The sequence below is a fragment of the Artibeus jamaicensis genome, unplaced genomic scaffold, assembly GCF_021234435.1.
Source record: "Artibeus jamaicensis isolate MK-2021 breed Jamaican fruit bat unplaced genomic scaffold, CSHL_Jam_final contig_233, whole genome shotgun sequence".
Taxonomy (NCBI): domain Eukaryota; kingdom Metazoa; phylum Chordata; class Mammalia; order Chiroptera; family Phyllostomidae; genus Artibeus; species Artibeus jamaicensis.
The window spans coordinates 4,877,862-4,905,499 of NW_026521486.1; the positions used below are offsets into that span (position 1 = coordinate 4,877,862).

The 27,638-nt window shown below is 55.4% G+C and overlaps 1 protein-coding gene and 1 long non-coding RNA gene across 6 annotated transcripts in view; one reads left to right on the forward strand and one right to left on the reverse strand.

Moving 5' to 3' along the window:
- The window catches only part of ZC3H7B (zinc finger CCCH-type containing 7B), a 38,746-nt gene extending 15,590 nt beyond the window's left edge, over nucleotides 1-23,156 (reverse strand). Inside the window, exons 1-9 of one of the 4 annotated variants that reach the window (XM_037160064.2) lie at nucleotides 22,736-23,156; nucleotides 14,776-14,821; nucleotides 11,807-11,865; nucleotides 9,795-9,828; nucleotides 9,462-9,659; nucleotides 8,775-8,933; nucleotides 6,915-6,995; nucleotides 6,038-6,094; nucleotides 524-566 (exon numbers count right to left, since the gene is read on the reverse strand). In XM_037160064.2, coding sequence (XP_037015959.2) covers nucleotides 524-566; nucleotides 6,038-6,094; nucleotides 6,915-6,995; nucleotides 8,775-8,933; nucleotides 9,462-9,659; nucleotides 9,795-9,828; nucleotides 11,807-11,859 — 625 coding nt within the window. In that variant the 5' untranslated portion in view covers nucleotides 11,860-11,865; nucleotides 14,776-14,821; nucleotides 22,736-23,156. The remainder of the gene's footprint in view (nucleotides 1-523; nucleotides 567-6,037; nucleotides 6,095-6,914; nucleotides 6,996-8,774; nucleotides 8,934-9,461; nucleotides 9,660-9,794; nucleotides 9,829-11,806; nucleotides 11,866-14,775; nucleotides 14,822-22,735) is intronic. The other 3 variants (XM_037160062.2, XM_037160063.2, XM_037160065.2) reach the window with 3 other exon arrangements.
- On the forward strand, nucleotides 21,507-25,552 carry LOC119060155 (uncharacterized). Of its 2 annotated transcripts, XR_008390893.1 has the most exons (3): nucleotides 21,507-21,602; nucleotides 23,152-23,635; nucleotides 25,408-25,552. It is a non-coding gene; the product is annotated as an uncharacterized LOC119060155 (long non-coding RNA). The 2 variants fall into 2 exon arrangements; XR_005084531.2 differs by lacking the exon at nucleotides 25,408-25,552 and having other exon boundaries at nucleotides 23,152-23,682.
- Nucleotides 25,553-27,638: the final 2,086 nt, after the last annotated feature.

Here is a 27,638-nt window from a genome sequence, read left to right on the forward strand (position 1 = left end):
CCATTCCTCCTCCCCCACCTCCTGCTCAGAACCCGGTCCACCCTGCTGGCCTGCCCCCACCAGCAGGGGCTCAGTGATAGGGAAGGAAGGCCACCATGGAGTGGAAGAGGGTCCTTCAGTCCCGTAATATGTCCTGATGGGCCCGGCTCAGGGCCTGAATATTCTGTCTCTGGGGTAAGCAGTGCCCTCTCTAAGGGACACTTTTAAAGTGGTCTTTCTTGGAAGCCAGTGAGAAAAAATGAGGAGAAAAAATAGGGAGAGGATGACCTTGAGAGGTGGCACCCAGTTGCAGGGTGGGGGAGCTGGGGCGGAAGACACGGGACCAGCACTGCCCCGCTGCGGGCAGCCCCGCCTGCCCTCCCAGGCCTGGGCGGTGCTCTCCCCTCCCTGCGGGGAGTCTGCCCAGACCCACTCTATTCGCCTTCCTGCTTCACACAGTCCCCAAGGAAGGGAGCCCTCGGGAGCTCGTGTCTGCGGGGCTGCGGCCGGGGCCCCATCTCCACCCTCGCATGAGGGACACTACCTGTTTCGATGTCATCTATGGACCCCCATCCACTGGAAGTTCCCTGTGGAGAGGAAGGACATGGTGGGTCAGGCAGACATGGGCTGGGAAGGTCACAGTGCCCAGCACCCAGGGGGTCACCTGGGCCCATGGGACTGGACAGCACAACCGAGAAGGCACCAATGTGCCACTCCCTGAGTCACCACAGTCCCCTTCTCCAGTTACAGCCCCGGGCGGAATCGGTCCAGGTGGGATCCCGCTGTTGAGGGAAGGCCGGGCAGAGCTTGCTCCTGGCCTTGCCAACTTCCTCACCCATCCGTCCTGAATCCTTATACACAAAGTGAGGGCGGCACAGTCACCCACCTCCTCGTACCATTACAAGGATGAAACAACTCGACATCCGTATTAGGGCACCACCTTACATACCGGAACTGCTGTGTGTGTTCAGTAAACAAGTAACAGAATTTTAAACCCAAGCTTTCAGGAACTGAGCTGGGTGACCTGGGTGCTCGTGTCCCCAGCCTCCGCACTCCATCCCTGTGGACGTGTACAGATTGTCTCCGCCTGCAGGCTGCGGCCCAGCGTTCTGCGAGCCTGGCCCGTCCTCCCCTTCTGTGAGTCCCACACACTCCAGCTGAAGTCCTCCTTCCCTGGCGAGGCCCTGGGGGATCCCATCTCCTCTGTGCTCTGAGGGAGGGCAGCGGGGGCACCAGAATCCCCCTCCCCCCGCTGACCATGCTGCCCTGTGGCTCAGCAGCAGTGAAAATAGCAACAAGATTAACCAGGTGCTGCCTCACACCAGGGCCAGGTCTGCACTTCACACCCAGTCGAGTTCAGCCCTTAGCCTAGTGCCCTGCCAGGTGTCCCCCAGCACAGAGACGTCAGACCTGAGAAGCTGCCACTCCCAAGTCAGAAGGGCTGTCTGACTTGGGAGCCTGCCCTGACCCTACCCCGGGCCTTGCTCTCCCAACCCTGTGTGCAGAGACCCCCCCACAGTGCAGGCTCCCAGGGCGTGCCTGGCCCTCACAGAAAAGCCCAATAGCCCAAGGCCGCCACGCCGCGTCGGAGAGCTACCGTGCTCACGGCGAGTGTATGAAGTACTCACTCAGTGCCACCGTGGCTCCCCAGGCCCCACAGGACAGAGTCGCCTTCGCAGCCCCTGCCCACTACCTCCCTCCAGCCCACCTCTCTAAGAGCATCTCTCCCTGCCTGTTTCCAGCTAATGACACTCGCTTAGAACAGAGGTCTCTGGAGCCCCTCCTCTCCGGTGGGCGCTGTGCTGAGACCATTCTCATGTGACCCACTGGAATCCTACAGCCACCACAAGACGGCAGGAAACAGCACCCCTCCAAGAGGTGGAGGGGCCGCCTCACATAAAGGGGTGCACTCAAGACCTAAACCCAAACACACCAGGCTGCAGGGCCCAGATTCTTCTGAACCCCAGGGGGAGAACGTGGATTTCCTTCTGCCTCTCAGCCTTTGCTCTAGCTGTTCCCCTGCTGCCCCCTCTCTGCCTACCTGAGTCCTGCCAACCTGACTCCATCACAGCCTCTCGACCATCGCTGCTTTGGGCTCGGTCTGTGCCTCGGACTCACGGCCCTCCTTGTATCTCGCTCCCCACACTGCCAAGGGACACAGCTCTGGCACAGAGACCGTGTCTTCAGGGCCTGCCTGACTCCAGGGTCCTAAGAAGCCCCCTGTGGGCACAGTCGTGCCACCTCCAGTACTAGGCACACATGTGGAATGACTGGCTGAATGAACGCGACGCCTGGGCCAGAGATCCATCCCGGCAGCCCAGGCTCACACCCAGTGCGTGCATATAGCTCCCAGGTCAGGGGTCTGGCTGTGTGGGTGCACGCAGTGCCACTCTGGCCACTGAGGCAGGGTCTGACCTCGTCTCCTCCACCGTGGAATCCACTCTGCTTGGCCTTCTCATGGATGCCACCCCCATGACCAGCCCTGGCCTGTGTGCATGTGATGGGGCCCCAGCAAAGCTGCATGGATGGGCGAGTGGTCTGGCCGGGGCTAGCTACCCGGTGCCATGCATGGTACCATCTGTGGTCCCCTAGCTCCAGACTCAGTGGACATGGAAGGCTGGCCCTCTGGTAGCTGGGCATTCTACCCACATTTGCTGTGGCTCTTTGGCCACAGTCATTCACCAAACAACTTTTGAGCATCAGTTGTGCCTGCCCAGCACAACATTGCCTGCTACGACCAGGTGCCACTATACTGCACACTCGCTCACTCAGCCTCCGAGGACCTGGAGGCAGGTGCCTCGTCCCAGGCTCCTAGAAGAGACCTGTGAGTGAGCTGGGCTGGAATGGGATGGGAGTGAACACCAACCCTGCCCAGGCACCAAGAGCTGTCTTTCCAGGCCTGCTCTCATTTCATCCATGAGCCACCCTGGGGGCTGAGCACAACTGTCTCCATTTTACAGAGGCCTCCCAAAGCGCAGACAGCTGACATAACTGCCTCTCAGTCATGCCACCAGTAAGCAAAGGCCAGGCCTCCCTGACTCCAAAGCGGTGCCACGCAGAGGCACAGAACAGAGGAGCTCAGAGCCCCTGCTCTCAAGTGAGCTCCCTGCAAAGCAGAGACAATACATGCACACACGCCATCCGGTGCGTCCGCAGGAGGTGGTGAGGGTGCAGAGGGAGGCTGGAACCAGACGATGGAGAGGCCTGAACGCAAGGCGGTAGTACCCGGACGTTGATTAATCACATTACTTTAAAACAGACACTTCACTAACCACTGAGGGTTTCTAAGTGAGGAGAGATCCGCCAGGCCTGGCTGCTGGAGCTCACCCTGCAGCTGCAATGGGGGAACAAGTGGGGGGGTCTGCAGAGTGTTGAGGCGACAAGAAAGGAAGTCCAGACAGGACTTGGAAAAGTGGGATGTGGTCTGAACTGGGGCAGTCACTGTAGGAAGAGAAGGAACAGAGACAGCCCATCACATACCGGCTAAGGTCATCCAAGAGCTGCCTGCTAATGCGCAATCACAGCACTACCCACAGAAAACAAAAGGGCCCAGTCTCTCGGGCTCTGGGGATGAGGTAGGAGCCCTTGAGATCCAGGAACCCTGGATAAGACCTGTCTGAATAACCCCCTGCCTCTCCATCACCTCTGGAAGGACGGAAGAGGAGCCTTGCACAGTCCCCTCCAGCCCCTCTGGCCTCCTGGCTGTTCTCACACACTCCTGTCTCAGGGGTTCGCACTAGCTGTTCCCCCTGCCTGGTCCCCCAGACCCCCTTAGGGTTTATCCTCATCTCCTTTAGGACTTTGCTCAAGTGTTTCCTTCTTTTCAAAAAAAAATTTATTTATTTATTTTTAGAGAGAAGGGAAAAGGAGGAAAAAGAATGAGAGAGAAATATCAATGTGTGGTTGACTCTCATGTGTCCCCTACTGGGGACCTGGCCTGCAACCCAGGCACGTGCCCTGACTGGGAATCGAACTGGTGACTCTTTGCTTCACAGGCCCGTGCTCAATCCACTGAGCTACACCAGCCAGGGCAAGTGTTTCCTCCTCACGGAGGCCTTCCCTGCTCCCTGTTTAAATCTGCAGCCCCCTCCCAACAGCCCCAGCACTCCTCAGCCCCCTTCTCCATAACACATATCACCTTTTCTTTACCTTCCCCAATTAATCTGCAAGTTCTGTGAGGGTGTGGCTCTTTGGCTGTTTCTCTTGCTTTACCCCAAGTGCCTAGATCAATTATATGCTGGGCATATAGCACTCGATAATTATCTTCTGAATGGAGGGAATCAATACCTTCCCAACTTTCTTATGATGAGGATGCAGCTCCTCACCAGGGACAAAGCAGTCTGGCTTCCAGCTACTGTTCCAGCCCCACTGGACCGCTGCTTCCCCTCCACTTGGTCCCTCCCACACCTGAGCTCTTCCCAGCCTTGGGGCCTTTGCGCATGCCTGCCCCTGTCTGGAATGCTATTTTACCTGTATATCCTGCCCTGCCTATTCCTTAACCTTCAGGGCTCAGCTTAAAGGTCACTGATGCCAGTCCAAATCAGGCCTTACATGTCCAGTGGCCCGTGGCTCCCCACGGTCTGCCTTTAAAGGTCTCATCATAGTTTGTAACCAGAAACGATTTGGCTAGTGTCCATCTGCCCTGGCTGGGGAGCGCTTTGAGGGCAGGGACCATACTTATTTGGTTTGCCATGTGCACAGCCCCAAGCTCAGTGCCTGCCACACACTGGATGAACTCAGACCAGTCACCTAACTTCTCTGTGCCTATTTCCCTTTGTCACAGGGAAGACGCAGTACCTCCCTTGAGGCACTGCTGTAAAATTATTTGGGACTGTTCATTGCTCATTCATTCACTCACTGCTATGGTGTACCGGTTTATCCCCCCCAAACTGATATGTTGTAATCTAACCCCTAAAGTGATGACAGTAATAGAAGAGGCCCTTTGGGAGGTGATTGGAACAGGAGCGTGAGTGGGGTCCTCGAGAATGGTATCAGAGACCCTCACTGAGATCCCTGGTCCCCCCTGCCCTCGAAAGTTACAACTAGAAGGTGCCAACTACAAACCCACAAGTGGGTTTTCACTAGACACAGAATCTGCCAGCACCTTGTTCTTGCACATCCCAGTCTCCAGAACCGAGAGACAATTGTCTGCTGTCTATAAATCACCTGTCCTACGGCATTTTGTTGCAGCAGCCCAAACAGACTAAGACATTCCCTTATTATTTTTCGAACACTCAGTACATGCGCAGCTAATAATTTCTGGTTATAAACCACGATGAGTGAGGGTTACAAACCAGATGAGATCGCACCTGCCTCCCTTGCAGCCTGAGAGGTCCCCCAGGGCAAAGAGGTGCCTAACTAAGCTCTGGCCCTGCAGCCGGGCCAGGGCCTAGAAGGGATTCCCTGAGATGTGATGAGTAAATGAATGAAAGAGCTGCAACACCCTGGAGGAGGGTGGGCCTGCTGCTGCCCTGCTGTGGGACACTGGTCAAGTCCCCTGCCCACTCTGTGCCTCACTCTCCCCTTATGTAAAACAAGGAGGCAGGACATGGGCTCCATCCGTACTCTTAGAGGCCATCCCTCATCTTCCGAGAAGGCTCCAAGTCCACGCAGCATTTCCCATGTGGTGAGTGGCAGGGCAGTCATGCGTGTGCTGAGCCCGCCGCCGCCCACAGGGAAAGGCCTGGGCGGTCTGGCCCCGGTCACCCTCCTTTCTACTTCCTTATCCCCATCCTTCCTGCTGCCACTGTTTCCCTTCTCAGGGGTTCATAGGCTGCCCCTGCAGCGACCATTCCCGCCACCAGCAGCCACAGCCTGTCCCCACGAACCTGACAGGCTCAGGCTGTCAGCCGCCCCTCTTCCTAGCACAGGTGCCTGGCTCATAGCAGCGGAGACGAGGATAGATGGAGCCCAACCCTTCAGTCTGACGCCCCTGCGCCCTCTGCCTGTGGTCATTTATACCCCAGAGTGAATTCAAAGCTCTCACGATGGATGAACCACAACAGGTCATTCCTTGAGGTGGGGAGGAGGGAGGCTTGGGGTCCTGGCCCCATCCTACCTGATCTGCCACACCAGCTGCAGTGCCGTTACTGAGCAGAGAAAAGGTTTCCAATTCCTGCCAGAGATTGGAGAGAGGTGGGAAGAGATGAAGATCCTGGAAAGATGCTCAGGGTCCCATCAGCCAGGGCAGCAGAGGGGGCCCGACAGGCGGCCGGGGTCCATGGTGCCCTCCAAGGCTCCCTGCCCCAGGCCGCCAGGGGTCACCTGCACTTTCTGGGTCACCTGAGGGTGTTTTCTTCCTGCAACCCTGACCTGACCAGAGGAATTCGAGCACACACTGCCACTGTGTGCAGGCACTGCCATGTCACTTGCTCACTGTGATCCTCCCGGGGACCCTCTGAGATGGGCATGATTACCCCACGTCCCAGGTGCAGAACTGAAGGTACAGAGAGGACTGACTTGCTCGAGGTCACAGCAGAGACTCCAGAACGATACCCTTTCTACGTGCAGCTTCCTGGCACACAGTAGGTGCCATAGAACATACATAGATTTGAACGAACCGAACAGATACCAACATTTCAAATATGCGCCACCACACGGGGGTTATGTGAGGACATAGGCTGAAGGACACCACTATCACTGAGGCCATCTCTTGGGTGCTGAAGTCATCCAGGGCAGGGGAGGGGATGGGTTTTAACAGCTGGTGTTTAGTTTAAGGTGAGCTGGAAGCTTCGGCTGTTCTTTCCTTTCCCTAAAGGTTCTGAAAGTCACTCCAGGGCTTTCGGCCAAAAAGAGGGACGATCACCTGCTGTCACTCCCTTCTGTCCCGGCCTGGCCCCGGCCACCCTCACCTACTTCTCCCAAAGGCGCCTAGACTCCCTCTTGAGATCCCCCCGTCTCCACCCCACCAACCCCGGCACCCAGAGCCCGCCTACCTGGGGCCTCTTATACGCCTTCCGAACTCGCAGCCCAAGCTTCTGAGCCAGCTCCTGACCAAGCTGAGTTACACTTTCATCCTGGGAAGACAAGACACAGGGTGGAGCAGGTTGGTCTGCCCGGCTCACCAAGCTGGACTGTGGGCACTCGTGCAGTCCGGCGAGGGGGGCTGCTCTCAGCCCACGTCACTACGGACAAGGAAGCAAGCTCCGGGAAGGGGACACTAAGGTGGCTGGCTGTCCAAGTCACACAGCTAGATTGTGGTGCGGCTGGGACCAGAACCCCTGGCTTCTGTTTTTCTTTTATTGGGGGGAGGAAAAGGAATCTGCCCCACAGGATGCATGGGCAGCCCGGTCTGGTGGGGGAGACCCCTGGGTAGGCAACAGCATCAGGCTGGTCTGGGCAACGGCGGGCGAGGGGGACTGACGCACCCCCCGCAGCTGCTACCTCCCACTCACTGAGGAGCTCCCGGGGCCCCAAGGTCAGGCTCTGGGGTCATCTCTAGTCATGGTGCCAACACAAGGCACAGTTCTATTAGCATCCATCCGCAAAGACTGGAAATGGGAACTCTCCAACTCAGAGTCCAAAGCCCTCATCTGCGTACTTCCCTCAGGGGAGTTACCACCCTGGCTGGGCTGTACAGTGGGGTAAAAGCCAGATGTCCTCGCAGGAGGGGGTCGCCACAACAGCTGGGTGTGGGCCTGCTCTGAGTGCTGGAAAAAGCTGTACGGATGGGGACAACTGTCGTGAGAAAGGTTCTCACTGTGAATGAACTGAGTCAGGGGAGGAAGAATAATAAACACAACCCAGAGTAACAGCGCATGTTTTCTGAACACTCACTGTGCCTGCTACCGTGCACGCCGGCCCGTGCGACTGTCGAGTTCCATCCTCAGCACAGTCCTGCGACGCCTGGTTTGTTATCACCCCGTTTACAGGGTGTAAACCAAGGCCAGAGAGGCCAAGCCGTGTGTGCAAGGTCACACAGCTAGTACGTGCAGGCTCAATATCAGGACCCAAACCCAGGCCAGAGCTGGGGCACTGATGTCCTTGACCATCATGCGTGTGACTTCCTCTCTGCTCTGCTCACCCAAATCCTTCTTGCCTCTTCCAGGCCCACTCATGACCCACCTCCTTCGGGGAGTCCTCCAGGATCCTGACCACTCCTGAGTCCTCTCAGCCCTTCCTGGGAAGCACTTACCTACCCCAAACACCTTCACACCCACCATTTCAGGGATAAAGTAGAAAAGACCTTTTAAAGGCATGGAGGTGATGCGCAGGGACAGGTCCACGCCCGGGGTCAGTGGTGGAGCCCAGCCTAGACCCAGGGATGTCTCCACTTGTCTCCGCGCAGCCTGTGGGTCCCCGAAAGGCACAGCGCTGGGTGCTGCGTGGGCACTCAGTAAACACTCGCTACGCAGGAGACTAAATGGGGAGCGCATGCAGATGCCCAGCCGCACACTGGCTGAGGCACGCGGGGCTCTCTCCAGGTCATGTCCCGTTGGCTCCTCCCCAGCTAAGGACAGCCTGGACACTCCGTGCACGTGGCACCCCTTTCATTCTCGCTGCGACCCTGTACTCAGCACTCAATCTGGTTAGAAGCACCAACTCTAACTCTAAGCACCAAGCCTCGGAGATGCCGGGAGAGTTCCTTTCCCTCTATCATCTTTAAAATGGGGATAAATGTATCTACCACAAAGGGTTGTTTGTTGCAAGTGAGCTAATATAATGTATCTTTAGCAATGCCTGGCACACAGTCAGAGGTCACGGTTAGTAACAGTAGTTGCAACTCTATGGAATAGAAAACTCAGGCTCAGAACGATGGGGTGGTTTGGCCAGAGTGGACGCAGAGCCGCACTCACGTGGGGCAGGGCGAGTGAGCAACGGCTGCTGCACTCATAGGCCTCCTTGTGGCGCCCCAGCTCGGTGAGGGCCCGCGCCTTGCGGAACAGCGCTCGGATGTTCTCGCTGTCCAGACCCAGGGCCTTCTCGCTGTCCTCCAGCGCCTTCTCGTACAGGCCCTGCCGGAGAGGAGCAGGGGCTCTGCGTCAGCGCCGGTGACCCTCCCTCCCCCGGGCCTCCTGCTCCCCTCCCTGCAGAGATGGAGGCTGCCCGGGGACCGGCTCAGGGAGGAGGCTGTGGTGGGAGGCGAGGAGCCCAGGAGGGAGCAGCGGGGCAGGCCAGAGGTTTGCAGAAAGAGGCGGCGTGATGACAAGGGAGGTTCTCAGCCCTGACTGCCCACAGACTCCTGGCAGCGCTCAGGCCACCCTGAGATGCGAACTGAATCCATCTGGGGTAGGGCTTAGGCACCAGCGTCATCTTTAAAAATCTTCTCACGTATCGGTATTAGTACTTCACGAGCTCTCCAGGTAAATCTGCTGTGCAGCAGGGTTGAGAGTCAAGGAAGTAGATGGTGAGATTCAGACGGGAGGCTGGGGAGAAGCCGGCCTTGCAGAGGCTCCCCGGGGTATGGCCTGGCTCGGCTGGGCATCTGGGGAAGTGGCGGGCAGGGCAGGGGGTGGGGGAGGGCGGGGGCGCGCCAGGCTCACCATGGTGAAGTAACAGGCGGCCCTGTTGACATGCAGTTTGCACAGCAGCTCCCGGGGCAGGGCCACCTGGTCGGAAGCGGCGTAGTCGGCCACATTCAGCCCTTCCATGTACTGCACCAGGGCCTGCTTGTAGTCCTTCTCCCGGAACAGGTCATTGCCCTCGGCAAACAGGTTCTGCACCAGCTTGAGCAGAAAGGCCTGCCAGGGTGTAGGACACAGAGGGCACTCAGGGGGCTTTCTCCATCCAGCCCCAGCCCTGGCTCCTGGACCCACACCCGCCTCATTGGACACCCCTGCTCTTGGCCTCCCCCCAGCCCAGCAGCTGACACTCACCTCATATTCTTCTTGCTTTAGGGGTAGTGTCGACCTAACAGGAAAAGGAGAGGAAAACAAGGTCTAGCTGAGCCCGAGCGTCCCAGATACATGGAGGTCCAGGAGCCAGAGCCACAGGCCAGGATCACGCCTGGAGTGGGCTCCTCCAGCTCGGACCTCCGATGCCACCTCACGGACTGGGATGAGTGGACAGCAGTTTTCTCTCCCTGAACCATCACCATGCCGGCCTTCCACTCACCCCAGGGCCTAGCAGCCTGGCTTTCCCAGGTGCAGAGGCTGAGAGAGAGCAGGCCAGCTCGGCTGAGCCAGCTGTCCTGAGAAAGCAGTCCCCTCCCTACGAGTGGCTGTGCCCTGCCACACCAGCCCTGCAGCGGCAGGCCCCCAGGCACCATCAGCGATCCACCCAAGGTCCCCTTCTCCTGCCCCTTCCCACGAAACTCACATTAACACCAACCAATACCAGGTACACCTAGAGCCTGTCACCCCTTCATGTCAGACTCAACAATGTAGATGGGTCCCTAGGTGCCCTCTGCTCTCCCGTGGTCAAAAAAATGCCACTCAGGATGGTAGCAAGTGTCAGCCCAGGAGAGCAGAGGTGCACCTGTCATGCTGAAGGGCTGAACTGGAGGGGAAACTGGGGTTTGTCTCCCGGCCACTCATGTCACAGAGGGGAAAACAGACACCCCGAGGGGCAGTCATTTGCCCGAGGTCACACAGCAGGTCAGCGCCAGGGCCAGAGGGCTGGGCCCTTTCCATTGCGTGGAGCTGTCACCAATGGCTGGGCGAGAAGGAGCTGCCTAAGCGAGCGAGGGAGAAGCAGTGAGAGATGCCGGAGGACTCCAGGGGGTGAGAGGTGTCCCTGATGGTGACAGCAGGGCTCCCAACCCGATCCTCTTACCTCCCCACCCTCAGAGGCCAGGGCTTGTCCCTCCTTCCCCACACTGTCCCAGCCCAGGCCACTGCCGCGGTCACCCTCCTCCTAACTGGTCTCCACCTCCAGCCTTTCCCCTTCCAGCACGGGCTTCCTCTTCAACAGGTCACATCCTGTCCTAAAAATCACCGCATCCTGGTGTTTAAGGCCTCCACAAGGCAGCGCCAACCCACCTGTCCAGATCGCTTTGTGTCTCCTCCAATGCTCTGTGCCCAGAGTTGCCAACTAAATGTTTGCTAAGCACATGCGATCTGTATGTGAAAACCCAGTAATTTCACAAAGAGCAAGGCCCACTGTGTTATCCCGCAGAGCGGCCCCTGGGGAGAGCAACACATGGTTCCTGGAGGTAGTCCTCTTGCTAAACCTCTTGCGACCCCCTTGGGAAAGGAGACCAGGCCACAAAGCTAATGACTCCTGCAGGCGCAGTGACCCCGTGAGGGACGTGGCACTGCTCTCTCCATTTCACGAGAATGGAGACCACCCGGGAAAGCAGCAGAACCCGGGTGTGGGCTCGGAGCTGTAGCTCCAGGGAAACCAGTGACTTCAGCTCATGATGGATTCCTACAAAAGACAGCATTCTCCAGGTTAACCTTGTTCACCAGACTGACCTCAGCTGTGTCACCTGCAAAACGGTGGACAAGACCACCCACTTTCCAGGGCTGTTGTGGAGATCAGAACCATGATGGATGTAAAGGGCCTGGCGCGGAGCTAGGAAGACGTGCTCAGTAAGTGGGGCCACTGGTTTCTCACAAGAGCTGCACAGGCAAGAGAACTGACGAGCGTGTGTGGACAGTGAGGGTAGACGGCACACTGCACAAGGCCGAAGGGCTGCCAGGGTCAGGGAGCGCACACGCGTGTGTAGGGTTCGTGGCTCACATGTGGGGTTCACAGATCCAGCCCCTCGCCCCTGCCATGCCAGTCACTTCCTGGCACCTCCTACCTCCCCAGTCCCCAATACTCGCGGGGACCTGAACAGCAAAGGACCAGCCAGCAGGAAAAGGAGAGCTGCAGAGAGCACGTGCTTCCGGCTGCGTTCCGAGGCCCCGCCCCGCCCCGCCCCACAGCCCCAGCGCACACTCACTGAATGAACTGCAGCCCCTTCTCGATGTCCGCCTTGCGTCTCTGCCTCTCCATCAGTCTCTAGGGGAGAGAACAGTTTATTATCAGTCGGTCACAGGGCCCATCTGCCCCCAACACGCTGTGCACTCACCCTCGCTCATCCCATTTCACGGTGCAGAGGGAATTCCCGAGGGCAATGACCTGCCTCAGAGTCTCCAAAGACGTCCAAACCAGGCTCGCAGCCCCTGCCCTCCACGCCCGTGTCCCACTGGACTCAGAGTTCGTACAGTGCGCTCGATGGCCAAGGAGCTGCATGGAGGCCACCTGCCCTTTCCCACAAATGACTTGGGCTGGAATACTGCATAGGACTCCCTCAAGTTCAAGGAAAAAAATCTTGTTTAACTACCAAACTCAGTCTGAGGAGAAAAGACACAAAAAAGGCAAAATAATGCCACTGATTATAGCTACAATGTAGCACCACGCACTGGGCCAGGCACTTGGTATACGTGTCTGAATGAGTCTTTCAACAGCAAGGTGAGGCAGGTGTCCTGGGAGGAGTGGAAGCTCAGAGCCCTTGCCTTGAGCTGCCGCACAGCTGAGGTAGGGTCTGAGCCCAGGCCACCCCACTTTATGCGCCCCCCCCCACAGTCCCTCCACTCAGCTCTGTGTGAGCCATCTTCCCGGACAGCAGTACAGGAAAGAGATGAATGAGTATCAACTCTTCCTACTCAGACCTTTTATAGATAAGGGTAAGTATTTATTTATCTATGTGTTTACTTTTAAAGGTTTTATTTTATTTTTAGGGAGGAGAAGGGAAAGAGAAAGAGAGGGAGAGAAACATCATGTACCCTGATGGGGAGTTGAACCGGCAACCCCTTGGTTCTCAGGTTCACAGGCTGGCACCCAGTCCACTGTGCCACACCAGCCAGGGCAGAATAAGTATTGAATAAGTAAATGAGAAATGGTGAGTGATATGCGCAGTTGCTGAGTGGTAACCATGTGCCTGCCCAGGGGCTGTCACGATCCCTTTAGAGGCCCCTGCGACAGCCATTCTGTCCCGTTCAGCACTCAGCCCCAGCCCCAGGACGCCTAGCCTGTCTTCAGGCTCAAAACAATCAAAACTGCCTCCCTGACCCAAAGCCCCCTCTGGCTGTTGCACAAGCTCTCCTCCCTTTCTTGGCCACATTTCCTGAAAGAGATGTCCGCACGTCCACATCCTCACGTCCTCCATGCCCCGACTCGCGGCAACCCCACTCCCAGTCCACCGCTCACGCTCACCAAGAGACCTCCTTGTTGCTGAGTCCACAGGGGGACAGTTTTCCACCTGCCTTTTCTGGCACTTTCGGCTGCGCCTGCCAGGTCCCCTCACACCTGCCTCTGTGACTGATCGCCCCTGCTCCACTGCCCAGGCCTGAAGACCAAAGCACCTGGCCTCTTTTGATGGGACAGCACCCTGCTCCCTCAACGTGCCCGCTCTCCCCAGATGAGCTCTCACATTTTGTGCTGATGTCGTGAGTCACACTGATGATTCACAAATCTGTTCCCCTGGCCAGGCCCACCCCCTCCCCAACATTTCAGATCCCCATCTTACCTTCTGAGCAACGCAGCCTGGATGTCCAACACCCAGGTCGCCCATGACTTCGAAGCCTTTCCCAGCCTGAGGCCCCCACCTGGAATGCCCCCCGACACACACAGCCAGCCAACTCCTTCACGACTCAGCTCGGATGCCTTTGTGTCTAGAAAGCCCTCCCCGATGCCCACCCCAGCTGGGCCGGGCGCTCCCCCAACTCAGTGGACACTCCAAACTCAGCTCAGCAGCCTCTCCCTCACCCCACCCCTCCTCCGTGAATCCCCCACTGCAGTCTGGCTCAGCTCTCCGGTTCAGTCCGTCTCCAACTCCTCCCACCTTTACCTGGGAAACTTTTCTCCCCTGGGCATCTCCTCCCTCCTTCTCCACAATCACAGCCCAGGCCCTCCAGTGAGTCCCGTCCAGTCTGCTGCCCTTTGGTGGCCAAGAATATCCGTCAACCCACATGTCAGTGTCACTCCCTGCTCAAAACTCTTCTGGGTACGCGCACACTCGCGTGCGAATGCAGATTTCTTAAAAAGGTGGAAGCCACATACACTCTGCAGTCTAGTAATGCACCGAAGCCAATGCTCTGATTTTGCTAAGCTACAACGATATGTTACCATCAGGGGAAGCTGGGTGAAGGGAACTCGGTGCTATTTTTACAACTTCCCGTGAATAAAAAGTTAAACAAACAAAACCGTCCGTGACTCCCACCAGCAAGAGGGCAAATGCCAAGCTGCTCATCGAGGATGCAGGGCACCGTGAGGCCCAGCCTGCGCTGCTGCACCCTGGTAACGCCGGACCATCGGCTTCCCGTTCAGGCTGCCCTCTGTGTGTGGTGTCTGGACCTCCTTTCACAGCCCGCTTCCTCCCCGCTGGCTGGTGCCCGGGGCTTCCTGCCCTGCCCACCGCCGCCACCCCCACCCCAGCACCGCCATCACTGCACTTCTCCGGGCTATCCGCCGGAATGTGCTCATGTTCCCATCCCTTCCCAAACTGGGAGCTCCCCGGAGGCAGAAGCTGCATCTGCTCCATCTCTGGGAGCCCTAAGAAGCAGGACTCAGCAACCTGTTCTGAGGAAGTGGAGCCTCGAGTCCCAGCACGGAGGGTAGAGACTGACTTCAGTCCTCAGGTATGAAGTACATTCTCCTACCAGATGTTGTTCTAGGAGCTTTAATGATAATAATTAATCCTCACCACCCCCCAGAAGAAAGTGCTATTATCATCCCCATTTTACAGATGAGAAAACTAAGGCACAAGGAGTTAGCACCTGCTGGTTAGTAAGTGTCAGAGCTGGGGTTTGAACCCTGGCAACTGGACTCTGGAGGTCACCCTGTCATCACCTCCCAACCCTGTGGTGCTCCTCCCGGTCCCCACAGGATGCCTCCTGGGTCATCTCACATGCTGCCGCGGGCACTTACCTGTTCCCAACTCTTGAAGGAGCAGCAGTCAGGGCAGACCACAGACCTGCCACAGGCACAACGATATGTTACCATCAGGGGAAGCTGGGTGAAGGGAACTCGGTGCTACCTGAGCACCGAGGCTGCTCAGCTACCTGAGGCTGCGTCATCAGCAAAGATCCCTGGCACTTCTGACTCACCAGCCCTCAGTGGCTTAGTCAGAGACCGTCAATGGTTTAGTCCAGCCAACCTGACCTCACCAGTCAGCATCCCAGGTCTGCCTCCGCCCCCTTCCCACAGCCCCTGTGGGCCCTGCCTCCTCCCCTGAGGACCCTCTGCTCCAAGGAGGGTAGGGAGGGGCCTCAGCCCATCCTTTGGACATTACCCACTGGGTGTCAAGCACCTTCTATGGCAGGGGTTTTGAACCTGGAGACCAAGGAGAGAATTCAGGAGCCCATGAACGTGGGTGGGAAAACACCGGCAAGTTTTTCCAGTAACCCCCACCTGGTACTTAGCATCCCCTTCGATTACGGATGTCGACGCTACACCACAGCAGGGTCGGGCTAGAAATCACCGCTCCCGCTGCTGCCTCTCGGCTACCACAGACACGACAAACTGCAGGTCACACTGGTGACCGCCTCGAGACCACTGCAGTTGTGTTACTGACTGTGAGGTCCTGTCTTTCAGTGCGCTGATTAAAAAAAAGCACAGCCACAGCTCCTTAGAATTGCCTTCCTCTGTAATGCCGTACATTTCATGTTTAATGCACTTAAAAAACAGCATCCTGAGAGGGCTTGCTGCCTCCTGAGGGGTCTGCGCTGCAGCGATGGTTTGAAGCTCTGTTCTAAGGCATCATGTTTTCATCCCCACAATAATCCCAGAAGTAGGTGTTATTGTCCCCACTTTCCACAGAAAAGTGAGGCTTGAAAAAACAGTCTTAAAAAAAAAAAGCAAGGCCTGGCACTCACCCCTCCACCAGGACCTGCACTTTGTTTACTTTCAACTGGTCACCTCGGCAGAAACCAAAGGTCAGGAAACTGTCCCCAAGTCCCCAAGCCTCCCCCACTGCCCCAGCATAAACCACACTAACAGTCAGCAGCACAGCACACTCCCCCTCCTGGCCCGGTGTTCTGGGCACAAAGAGCTTTAACTTTCAAAATCATGTTTTAGGCCTCGAACCACCTGGGGAGGGGCCCAGGCTTGCGCTACACTGCCATCCGCCAGCTGCGGTGCTTAAGTGAAAACTTTAACAAGAGCTTTTTTTTTTTTTTTTTTAAGATTTTATTTATCTTTAGAGGGAAAGGGAAGGAGAGAGGGAGAGAAACATCAATGTATGGTTGCCTTTCGTGTGTCCCCTGCTGGGAACTGGCCTGCAGGAAACCAGTCTGCAACCCAGGCATGTGCCCTGACTGGGAACCGAACTGCAATTGTCTGGTTCGCAGGCCCATGCTCAATCCACTGAGCTACACCAGCCAGGGCTTTTTTTTTTTTTTTTAAATAGAAAAGTAACAGAAGCTCATTGTACAACCCTTGGGAATTATGGACAAGTATAACAAAGCAAAAGAGAAAACACCTAGTACCCACCCAACACTGGGAAGCGCTCCTTCCCTCTGAGTGATTGAAAAGCCACTGCTCCAGCCCCAGGGGGTCAGAAGTCCTTGGGCTGGGCGCCCTGGGGCCAAGGGTCATCCTGGGCTACTCCGCCTGCTCCGCTCCCTGAGGGCAGGGAGGCAGGCCACCAGACCTGGGTTCCAACCCCAGCACCGTCCCACACCAGCTTTTGGGGCACCTCTCTGAGCCTGTATGTCATTTGCAACGTGGGGCCAAGGACATGCGCCTTGTAAGGAGGCAATTCCCAGAGTTACACGGCAGGCCCCCCCTGGAGGAGGTGGTAAGTTTGTCTTTCCTGCCGAGCAGGACACTATTACAGGGTCCCTGGCAACCTACAAAATTAGCCTGAAAGTCCTTCTCATTCAGTCCACACCGATTCTCTGCAGTTTCTGTCTGGGCCACTCTTTTTCGGCATGGGCTGTTCAGGAACACCCTGCTACTGGTACCCACTTATCCCACAAGTATCCACAGAACACCTTCGTGGGCAGGGGTCTCTGCCAGGTGCCGGGGCACGAGATTAACAAAGACCCTGGCCCTGCGGGATTTGTGTTCCAGGAACAAGAAGACAAAGCGACAGGTCAGGGCTAACCGCACAAGACAAGGAAAGGCAGAGGTAACAGTCACAAGGAAACTGGGAGAGGAAACATGGCAGCGGAGTGATGAGGGTGGGCTGGGAAGACTCTGCTGAGGAGGTGGCACTTAAGAGTCAAAAGAAGGAAACCCTGGCTGAAGCGCCAGCTTGTGGACCAAAGGGTTGATGGTTCGATTCCCAGTCAGGGCATAAACCTGGGTTGAGGGCCAGGTCCCCAGTTAGGGGCATGAGGGGCAGCTGGTCAATGTTTCTCTCGCAGGTCGTTGTCTTTCTCCCTCCCTTCCCATTTCTAAAATACAAATAAATAAAATCTTCAAAAAAATACAGGAGACAAAAGAAGGAGCAAGCCACGGGAACCTGGGAGGTGGGTAAGAGTGCACCGGGAGAGGGTACTGCAAAGGCAATGAACCTGAGGTGGCAAGGAGCTTAGGGTGTTCGAGGAACAGACAGAAGGCCGGGAGTGAAGGCAAACCGAGGAAGCAGGGTGCAAGGCGCAGGCCGAGGCCGGTCCCAGAGCCCCACGCACGCCAGGACCTGTGGGAGAGGCAGTGCTGTGTCCTGCACAAGTCAGGGAACCACTGGACGGTGCTCAGCAGTGACAGGGTCACATTTAAATCTTGAGAAGATCCCTTTGGCTGCTGCATTAAAGATGGGTAACAAGAGGGGAAGCTGGGAAATTGGCTGGGAGGAGGTGACTTGATCCAGGCCTGGATAACGAGGGCAGTGGAAACGACTCAGGAATGTTCCGGAGGTTATTAATTGCTCATGGCAACCACAGCCATGCACTATAAAGACACCGGGTGGTCTTTACAACTTTGAAAGTTCCATCATTTGAGACTCACAGCAAACCCAAGGCAGATGGGACTGGATCGGCAAGGCCATTTCACAGACCAGGAGACTGAGGCAGAGATGGCTGAGAGCATCCCCAGATCACGCAGCTGGCCTGTGCTGGAGCTGGGTGTGCATCTCGGGACTTTGGACTCCCTGCCCTGTGTTCTGCCTGCAGAGGGACGGGGCAGGACACAGAGTGCTGTGGGGAAGCAGAGCAGACGAGCCCCCGAAAACCCCGGAAGGGTCACGGCCTCCACCTCCCCTGCAGCCCTCACAGAAAGTGTTCAGTGGCTGCTCGCTGGCTGACCCCGGCACTTGGTCTCGGGGCACCTGACATGTGTTCCCTTCCTGAGTCACCGTGTGGACAGGGCAGGAAGAGCTGGAGAATGAATGACCCTTAGTTTTCTTTTTCGAAAAAAAAAAGAGGGACCTCACTGACCTTGAAGGATTGTCAAGAGGATTAATGAGAGACCCTGGGCAAAAGCATGACATGTTAGATAATTAGGGTTTCCAGATAAGAACAGAGCGCCACAGAGACCAAAAGAACACAAGGAGTCACTCCTGCCTGACAGATAAGACCTGGACTTGGGAGCCTGGGCTGCCCGGCTCCCTCTGGCTCCGCTCCACTGCAGTGGTGATCTTGGAACCTCGGTCTCCTCTGCCAAGTGGGGCTGCTAACCATCGCTCCTGCCTCAACGAGTTCTTAAGAAGACTCAGTAAGAAAAGACACAGGAAGTGCCAAGCACAGTGCTGGCGCACAGCAGCGTTAGATATGTCGTGGCGGCTGTCGCTATCGCCACCGTTCCCATCAAGCCAGTGTCTCAGCCTCTGACACGGGGCTCAGGACTGCTGCTGACCACAGTCAGCTGCAGATGAACTCTGAATCAGAAGTGCTGCGGCTGCCCCTTCCTCCGGGCCTCCACAGTGGGAGGGAGGGGCGGCGCCAGCGCACCCGCAGAAGCCATCAGGGTGCTTGCAAAGAAGCAGACCAACCAAGGGAAATAAATAAGGTGGGAGACAGCCCTGTTGCTGGCGATGAGGGAGAAAGGAAAATGAGCCCGTGCCTCTGGCCATTAAATGTGATAAAAAGAGCTGGCTTCTGCAGAGGCTCCTGGGAGCTGACTCAGAGCCAACCCTTCACCAGCCCAGGCTGAGGGTCCAGCTCCATCGGCAGTTACCTGCACCTCCCATCACCCCTGGCCCGTCAGGCCCCTCCTGCCTCCCAGCAACCCCTAGGCCCACACAAGTCTCACTCAAGAGCCAGACTCCCCGAGATTGTTCTCTAGCTCTGCCTCTTACACAATGTCACTTACCTCTTTGTGCCACAGTTTCTTCATCTGTAAAGTGGGGATAATTATAGTGCCTACCTATAGGGCTGTTACAAAGATTAAATAAGCTAATCTAGGAAAAAGCACTCACACAGGGCCTGACCACATGGTAATTGCTGGATCAGTGTTTTGAAATTATGAAGAATTTATAGTCCTGGCTGGTGTAGATCAGTGGATTGAGCGAGGGCCTTCTAACCAAACAACCATGGTTTGATTCCCAGTCAGGGCACATGCCTAGGTTGCAGGCCAGTTCCCAGCAGGGGATGCACAAGAGGCAACCATACATTGATATTTCTCTCCTTCTCTCCTTCCCTTCCCCTCTAGAAATAAATAAATAAAATCTTTAAAAGATAAAAGAATTTACAAACCCCCCTGGTTCCTCTCACCTGGGTCCCCTGTCCCAAGCCCCAGATGCTGGGCCTCTCCCACAGATTGCTATCAAACATCATCAAACCGCAGGGCTTGTTTTCAGAAAGGAAAACTCAGGCCCAGAGAACCCAGGGGAGCTCCGTGGCAGAGCCAGACTTGAACCTGAACTCACACACATACCGCCTATATTGTGGCTGCAACAGATCATCTGCCTGTTCCTCCCCCACATGTCCCTGCCTTTGTCCATCTCAGCGTGTCCCCCTACGATGCCCTTTCTATAGCCTTTCTCAGCCATCTTCCAAATATTCAAATGGCACTTCTTCTAGGAAGAATTTCCAACCCCAGACAAAACACACCTTCCCCCCTCTGGGTGGGGCATAATTCACTTTGACAACACAATGGCTGAACGTGTCCTCCAGCCCCTGCACCGCAGCCCGGAGCACAGGGGGTGGGGCAGACCCAGTGGCTGTGCTTGAGCAGCTCAGGTTAATCATCCATATCTTCCCCCTGTGCAAGCTACCAGCTCCTCCAAGGCAGGCAGCCAGGTACTCGGCAGGCAGGCACTAGGGCACCGAACGCAGATCTGCATGCTCAGGGCCCCATCCTCCTTCCACAGCCGTTCTGTCTTCTCCAGTCTCCCTTCCAGAAATCTCTGAGAGCGTATTTACTGGGCCAGCCCCACAAGGCCCTTGGACGGAGGGCTGTTTTAGTAAAGCCCCTGGCCTTGGAAAGCCTGCTGACCTTTTAGCTTTAGCCCCCACCCCTATTGCATTTGCCAGTTCATACTGTCCTGGTCTCTGTTCTTGTCTACATATCTAAGATGGAGGTGGTCCAATTAGATGATGTCACCAGCTGGAGGTGACACCAATTCCAATGTGGCACACTCAACAATCACAGAGAGGTCTGGGTTCAAATCCAGCTGGGTGACCTTGGGTCAACCCCATAAATCCTATGTTTCTCAATTTCTTCAACTGTGGAATGAAGACCAACAACAGCCACCCCTCAAGGAGCACTGTAGGCATCAGAATGCCTGTCAACCTCCCGACGATTGCTGCGAGCCTGGGAATGAACTCCTCTTCTCATTGGGCCAAGCCTCCCCTCTCTTACATGCTCAAGCTCCACTTCCTGCAGGGAGCCTTCTTGAACTTTCCCAGGTTACCCCAAGAGCTCTCTCTCCTCTCCTCTCCCACTGCACTGACCCCCGTGTCCAGCACTTCCCTGTTCTCTCCTTGACTCGCTAGACTTCCATTCTCCTTCCAGGAAGACTCGAAGGGACAACTCCACACCACCACCACCCCCCACCCACCCCCCCGCCTGCCCCGGAGCACCTAACAGGGCTCACAAGAGGCACTTGAAAAGTTACTGCTCCAGTAGCCCAGGACTCCAGGAAAGGGTGAAGATTTGGAGTCAGAAAACCAGGCGGGAATCCTCCTCTGCTATGTGACCTTCCAGCAAGACATTCTATTCTTGAAGCCTCGGGCTTCTCATCTGGAACATGAGGACTGAAAAATGTCTACCTGACATGGTTACTGTGCAGGACAGACGAGCCAGCACATGTGAAAGCCCTTTTGTTAGGAACTAAAAAGTGCTACTTAAGAGAATATTATTTTCAGGCTCTCACATCCAAACCTGCTGATGCCTCAGCTTTCCTGTACCTGAGACACTCCAGACTAGCTCACCCCACCGAACTCCTTAGGTGCCAAAACCCACATTCCTAAATGTCCATCAGAAACAAAAGCCAACAGCCTAGAACTCACAGCATCCAGGGAACACAGACCCCACCCCCACTCAGGGACCACAAACTCGTGCTCCTGTCCTTAGACCTGGTCCTACCAGGACACAGCTTAAGAAACATAGCACCTCAAACCCACTCCACCCGCGCTCTGTGCCAGTACCATTTCCGTGGGAAGTAAAAATGGAGAAAGACAACCTGGGGATGTGGTTGCATGTGGGGAGTGACGTGGGGGAGTCTTGGTAGTGAAACTGAAGATTCTGCTGTAAGTTTGCTTCCAACAGTTGCTCAATGTACTGTAATTATCACATTCTTGTGAGAACTCAACAAACTGCACTCTGCTTTTTTCATGAGGCCTGATGGATTACAGGAACTGAGAAAAATGGTAAGAAGTTGGGGTTCACAGGTCTGATACCTGGTAAGCAAAGTCCCAGTGAGCAACCCAGAGGAATGAAATTCCGGACGAAGCTGCAGTGGGACCCCCGGCCCCAACTGGCACCCCAGCCCCCTACTGCACCCCCCCTCCTGGGCCCAAACCCTGCTCCTGCCCTCTAGTGCCGTGTTGTCACCACAGCCGTCAGGATCTGCCAGGGAATCGTCCCTACATGATTTTGCCCCCCTGGGAAAACTGCTTTGTCGCTGTGAAAGACCCCCAAACCAGGCACCTTATAAACACCAAGCCAGGCAGATTTTACAGGAAATTGGTAAAAGGATGGAGCAGGCCCAGAGGAGTCTCTGAGGCCTCGGAGGAAGGGAGTGGGGTCCGAGGCTGGGGTCGGCAGCTCCTGGGCACCCATCTCCCAGGGCGCCCCTCAGACGCTGGAGCTGCGCCCCGCAGTCCCCTCGGCCCAGCTCTACCCACCCAGCGACAGGCCCCTCTCAGGTCTCGGAGCCCAGGGACCGATCCCGCGACCGGAAATGCCCCCAGCCCAGACCGCGCCCCCTTTCCTGCCACCACCGCCCCCCCCCACTCCAGGCCCGGCCGCAGGCCCAGAATCCCCGGGCTCGCGTGGCTGCCGCAGCCAGCAGGGGTGGCCTGTCGGCGGCCGGGGTCCCTGGCCCTCGCCGCGGTCCCTCCAACTCCCGGCGCTGTGGGGCCAAGGAGCACACAAAAGACACTCGTGTGCCTTTTTCGCGGGGGGCCGCAAAGCATTCGCACACCCCAAAGCTCCGATCGCCGAGGCGAGAGCACCCCCGGAAGAAAATTCCCAGGCTCCCCCTCGCCCTCGGCAGCTGCAAGGGCGGCCGAATCACCAGGCGGCAGGTGCCCCCAGCTGCACGATAATTTTGAAACTTTGGGGCAGGGAACAGGGACCGAGAGGTGCCCCCCAAAGAGGAAACGGGAAAGGGGGTTCTGCCAAATGCACTTCTCAGGTGGCCCCGCGCGGCTCCGGCCCGGCCCGGGGTCCCCCACCCGCTCCGGCCCGCGCGGCCCCGGGCCCCGCGCCCCCCGCCGGCCGGGACGCGGTCGGGCGCCGGCCTCCGCCACTCGGGGCGCGGGCCGCGCGCTGCACTCACCTCGGCCGGGCTGCGCTCCCCGCGGGCCTGCGCCGAGCCCGATAAGTGGTATGCTATGACTAGAGGTATGATTACGTTATTATTATTAGTAATAATAAGAGTAAATGCTATTTAATTACGGGCGGCCGCATCCTGCTCCCGGCGCCGCCGCCCCGGCAGCTCCGTCCATGTGGCTCCGGAGCGCTGCACTTTCATTTCCAGCCGCTCGGCTGGCCGCTCGCGGCAGCACCCGCCGCAGGCCGCGTCCGGTTCCCTGCGGCGCTTCCTCCTCGGGTCCTAGCGCGGCTCCCTGCTCCGCGCCGGTGGGCGGCGCGGAGCGCACCTGGGGGCCGAGGGGGGCGGGGGAGCTCCCGCTGCCCCCCGGAAAACTCATGCCTGGAATTCACCTTTACTTTCTTTGTGTCCTTCCCTTTTAGGATTTTTCCCCCCGGCAATTCTGCATTTCTGGGCGCATGCCGGGTCTGACTCGGCGCCTCCGCCCTTCCCCATGTGAGAAAAAAAAAAAAACAAAAACCAAAAAACGTGTTTCCAGGAGCTTTCATTGAAGGCTCCCCAAAACCCTAGCTGCGTTGTGTCTTTTCCACGGATGAAAACCAGAGGCTCAGAGAGGCATCAGGACCTCGATCGGCTGGTGTTTTATGCATGGGAGCTTTTCCGAAAGTGTTTGAGGCTGCTTAGAAGACCCAGAATGTAAGGGAAGATCACCGAAGGAGAGAGAGCAGCTGTGAGCGTCCAGGCCCTGCATCTGAGCTGGGCAGAGCCGGCCGGGGGTGAACCAGAGCTTCTGATTCCAAATACAGTGTCACCCCACCTTTCCACCCCTGGCACCTCTGATTCCTGAGAGTTCTCTCAAATGTTCCCCTCTTCATTCTACATACACACTCATGTATGTATGCATAGGTGTGTATGTACATATATATGTATTTTTAAATGTATTGAAAATCAGCTGTGAGCCTGGCTGACTTTGTCTTTACAAATGTTATCTCTTCCACAAACATATGTGCCAGACACAATGTTGGGAACTGGAGATACGTGGCTGAGACAAATTTGAAACACACTGTGGTAAATGCTGGGAGGGAAGAGCAACTGGTGCTGTTTGCTTATTTAAGTCTCATGGTAACCATGGAAGATTGTTTTAGCACGCCCATTTTACAGATGGAAAACTGGGGTTTGGGATGAAGTGGCTTGTCCAAGGTGGCAATTCTGACTCCTGAGCTGCGTTTTGCATGGCCTCTTGCACTTTCCCTTGTGTGCTTTAAGTGGGGTACTTACATGAGGAAAATATATCTTCACTGACAGAAACTCTCAAACTCTCCCTTCTGTGGGAGGGGGCTCTCTCTCCTTGCTACTCCAAGATTCGTAAACAAAGAGGATGACTTTTTCATATCCTCAAATACAAACCAGAGTCCAATGGCCCTCAGATTCATCATGGGGTGGGGCTTGTTTAAAATAAAGACCTCTGATCCCTCCCTCTCCCCCCCCCCCCCGAGATTCTGCCTCAGTATTTCTGACAAGCACAACCCTGGGGGTTCTAATGTTTAATGGGAGGTGGACCCCTGAATCACCTGCAACAGACCCAAGATCATGGGCTAAAGGTGGCCACAGGCCAAACCTGGTGATTCGGGGAGGCTCAGTGGTAGGGTGGAGACGCCACCCAGGCAGGATTAGTAAGACCGAGGTTTGTTGGAGTCCCAGCTCTGCCACTTGCTATAGTGTGGCCACAGCAATCTCACAGCACCAGTTTCCTCATTCGTAAAATAAAGGTAAGGATGTCTAATCAACATAAAGTTTATTTTAGGGATTACAGTGAAATTGTACCTGTAAAGCATGTAGCACAGTGCCTAGCTCTTGTAGGGGACGAATAAGTGGTAGTTCCCATGCCACTGTGCACTTTTCGGTGAAACACTCTAGGACAAATTGTCAGATCAGGCACCCTTGCTGTTACATTCCCATTTTATGGGTGAGGATGCTGAGCCCAGTTGGATGACCGCATCTTGCAGCAAATCAACAAGGTGGTGAATGTGTGGTGATTCCACCATCCCAGGGCCAGTGGAATAACACAGATCCTTATGAGGACTCAGCACTCAGAGGGGAATTCAACTGCATGTCTGCCCCGCTGTATTTTCAGTTTGGTACCAACTAGTTAAACTGCCTGAGACAGTAAATGATCCTTTACAAGACCCCGGGTAGGTGGTTCAGTTGATTGAAGAGTCATCCTGTACACCAAAAGATTACAGGTTCAATCCCCAATCAGAGCACATATCTAGGTTGAGGGTTCAATTCCCAGTCGGGGCACATGTGGGAGGCAGCTGATCAATGCTGCTCTCTCACATCAATGTTTCTCTCTCTCTAAAATCAATAGCATATCCTCGGATGAGGAATTGAAAACAGAACACATTACACACACACACAAGGTCTGTCTGGAAAAAAATCCATCCATTGTTAATATAATGAGAACCATTTGCGTGACATCGAAGTAACCTGGCAGCCAAGGAGAATGGACTGGAATGTGCTCGCGTGAACATGACCACTCCACTGTACCGGTCAGTGGGGGCAGGAGATGCCGCTGAGTGAGCTCGTGTAGTCTGTGGTACTCGCATTCAAAATGACTGAGTGACTAGGGTAATGAATCTACATCTAACCTTGTGTTAAGTTTGAACACTCCTCTGCAGATACCATTCGGATGGTTCAGAAGACCGCAGCTCTGGGCAACTGGTGATTGGCAGCTTCATCACAACAACACACCTGCTCATGCATCACGTCCAATGCAGAGTTTTTGGTGAAACATCAAATCACACTGGTGACTCAGCCCCACTACAGTACAGATTTGGGGCCCCGTGATCTCTGGCTTTTCCCAAAACTAAGATCACTTTTGAAAGGTAAGAGATTTCAGACCGTTGATGAGATTCAGGAAAATTTGACAGGGCAGCTGATGTCAGTTAGAACTGTGTGAGGTCCCAAGGTGCCCACTTTGAAGGGGACTGAGGCATCACTGTCCTATGTACAATGCTTCTTGTATCATGTATCTTCTTCAATAAATGTCTCTGATTTTTCATATTACATGTCTGGATACCTCCCGGACATACATCTAGAAGACCCCAGCAAGAAGAACGAGAGGTGGTAGTGCTTTGGGGAGAAAGTTCTCCAGGCTGGCACAAGTTGTCTTCTGGGGAACCCCAAGGCCCGACGTCCTCGGCGACAGTGTTCCACACCCCGTGTTAAAGCTGCAGTAGCGGTAACAGCCACCACTTCTTATCTACCATGAACCAAGCCCTTTGCACATGCTGATCCTTTACCCTTCCCCAAGTCCTGTAAGGTAGGGATTGATTTTGCCCGTTTTTAGGTGAACAAACAGACACAAAGTAGGAAGTGACTTGGTTGCAGTCACACAGCTAAGAAAGAGGTAGAGAGACACAATTCAGTTCCAGGTGTGCCCTCCTGAAAGGCCTGACCACTGCCCTGTGACGTGGACATCTGACATTTGAATGTGTCACGAGGGCCTGTCACCTGAGCAGGTTCCTGGAGAATGAGAGCCAGACGCTCATGCTCTGACCTCAGAGCAACCAACAGGAACATTTGGTTGTTCCTGCTCCCGAGAGCACCTCCTGCCCCAGGCCTAGCTCTGTCCCGGGCCAGCCTCCACGGATGCCTTGTTGCGTCGGGGCGGGGTCTGAGCACAGGGCAACCTTAGCTGTGTGGAGAGGAGACTCTCCACGCGTGTGCAGAGTTTCCTCACTCTTTCAACATCCGTTTCCACGCTGGGTCCTGGGACTGCAGAGAAACACTGTGTCCAGCTCCAGCAAAGGCCCAGGCCCCAGCCTCCAAGACCTTACCCTGGGGTGTAGGGAGGGCTCCTGAGGATGAATGCACAGTTTTAGGGTCAGGTTGGGCATAGGAAGAGTACGTCCCCCATGGGGTCACTGTGAGGATTAAGCATGCAAAGCACTGATAAATGTGTGGTTAACTAGAAAATAAATAAAAATATATATTCTTCTGGGAAACAGTCCATAGAATTCATATTCTCAAAGATGACTTAAAAAAGGAGAGGAAGCCCTGGCTGGTGTAGCTCAGTGGATTGAGTGCGGCCCTGCAAACCAGAAGGTTGCAGGTTCGATTCCCAGCCAGGGCATATGCCTGGGTTACAGGTCACGTCCCTGGGCGGGGGATCATGAGAGGCAACCACACACTGATGTTTCTGTCCCTCTCTTTCTCCTTCCCTTCCACTCTCTCTAAAAAGTAAATAAATAAAATCTCAAAAAAAAAAAAAGAGGTGGGGGAGGAGGACCCATGAGCCTGGAGGCTGAGATGGGTCAGCCTGTAACACAGCGGATGAAATGCAGGCAGTAAAACATGGTCATATTGGCCCCATAGTTATTATGAAAATGTTCGAGCCTCCAGGAAGTTGAGAGCTGTATATTTGCATACCCTAGAGTATGCTACTATTGTTAACATTTTGTTGTATTTGCTTTATCACGTATTCATCTTTCTATCCATCCATCCAGCAGTCCACAAGATAACTCTAGCTGCTTGCAGAATCCTAGGAATCTTAGCTGCTCTGGGAAACCAGCGTTTCAGGAGCAGCAAGAGGTTCTGAGAAGCTAGAATAAAAGATTTAGTCTTAGAGAGAGGGGAAGGGAGGAAGACAGGGAGAGAAACATCAATATGTGAGAGAAATATCAATCTGTTGCCTCCCGCACATGCTCTGAAGGGGGACCCACCCACAACCCAGGCACATGCCCCAATTGAACCAGCAACCTTTTGCTTTGTGGGACAGTGCCCAACCCAATGAGCCGCCCCAGGGCCACATAAAATTTTGTTAAAAATAAAGCAGGTAATTTTCAACTTTCCTCTTTATGATTTTTTACATTTATACTAATTTTTAAAAATTACCATCAGTTTTCTT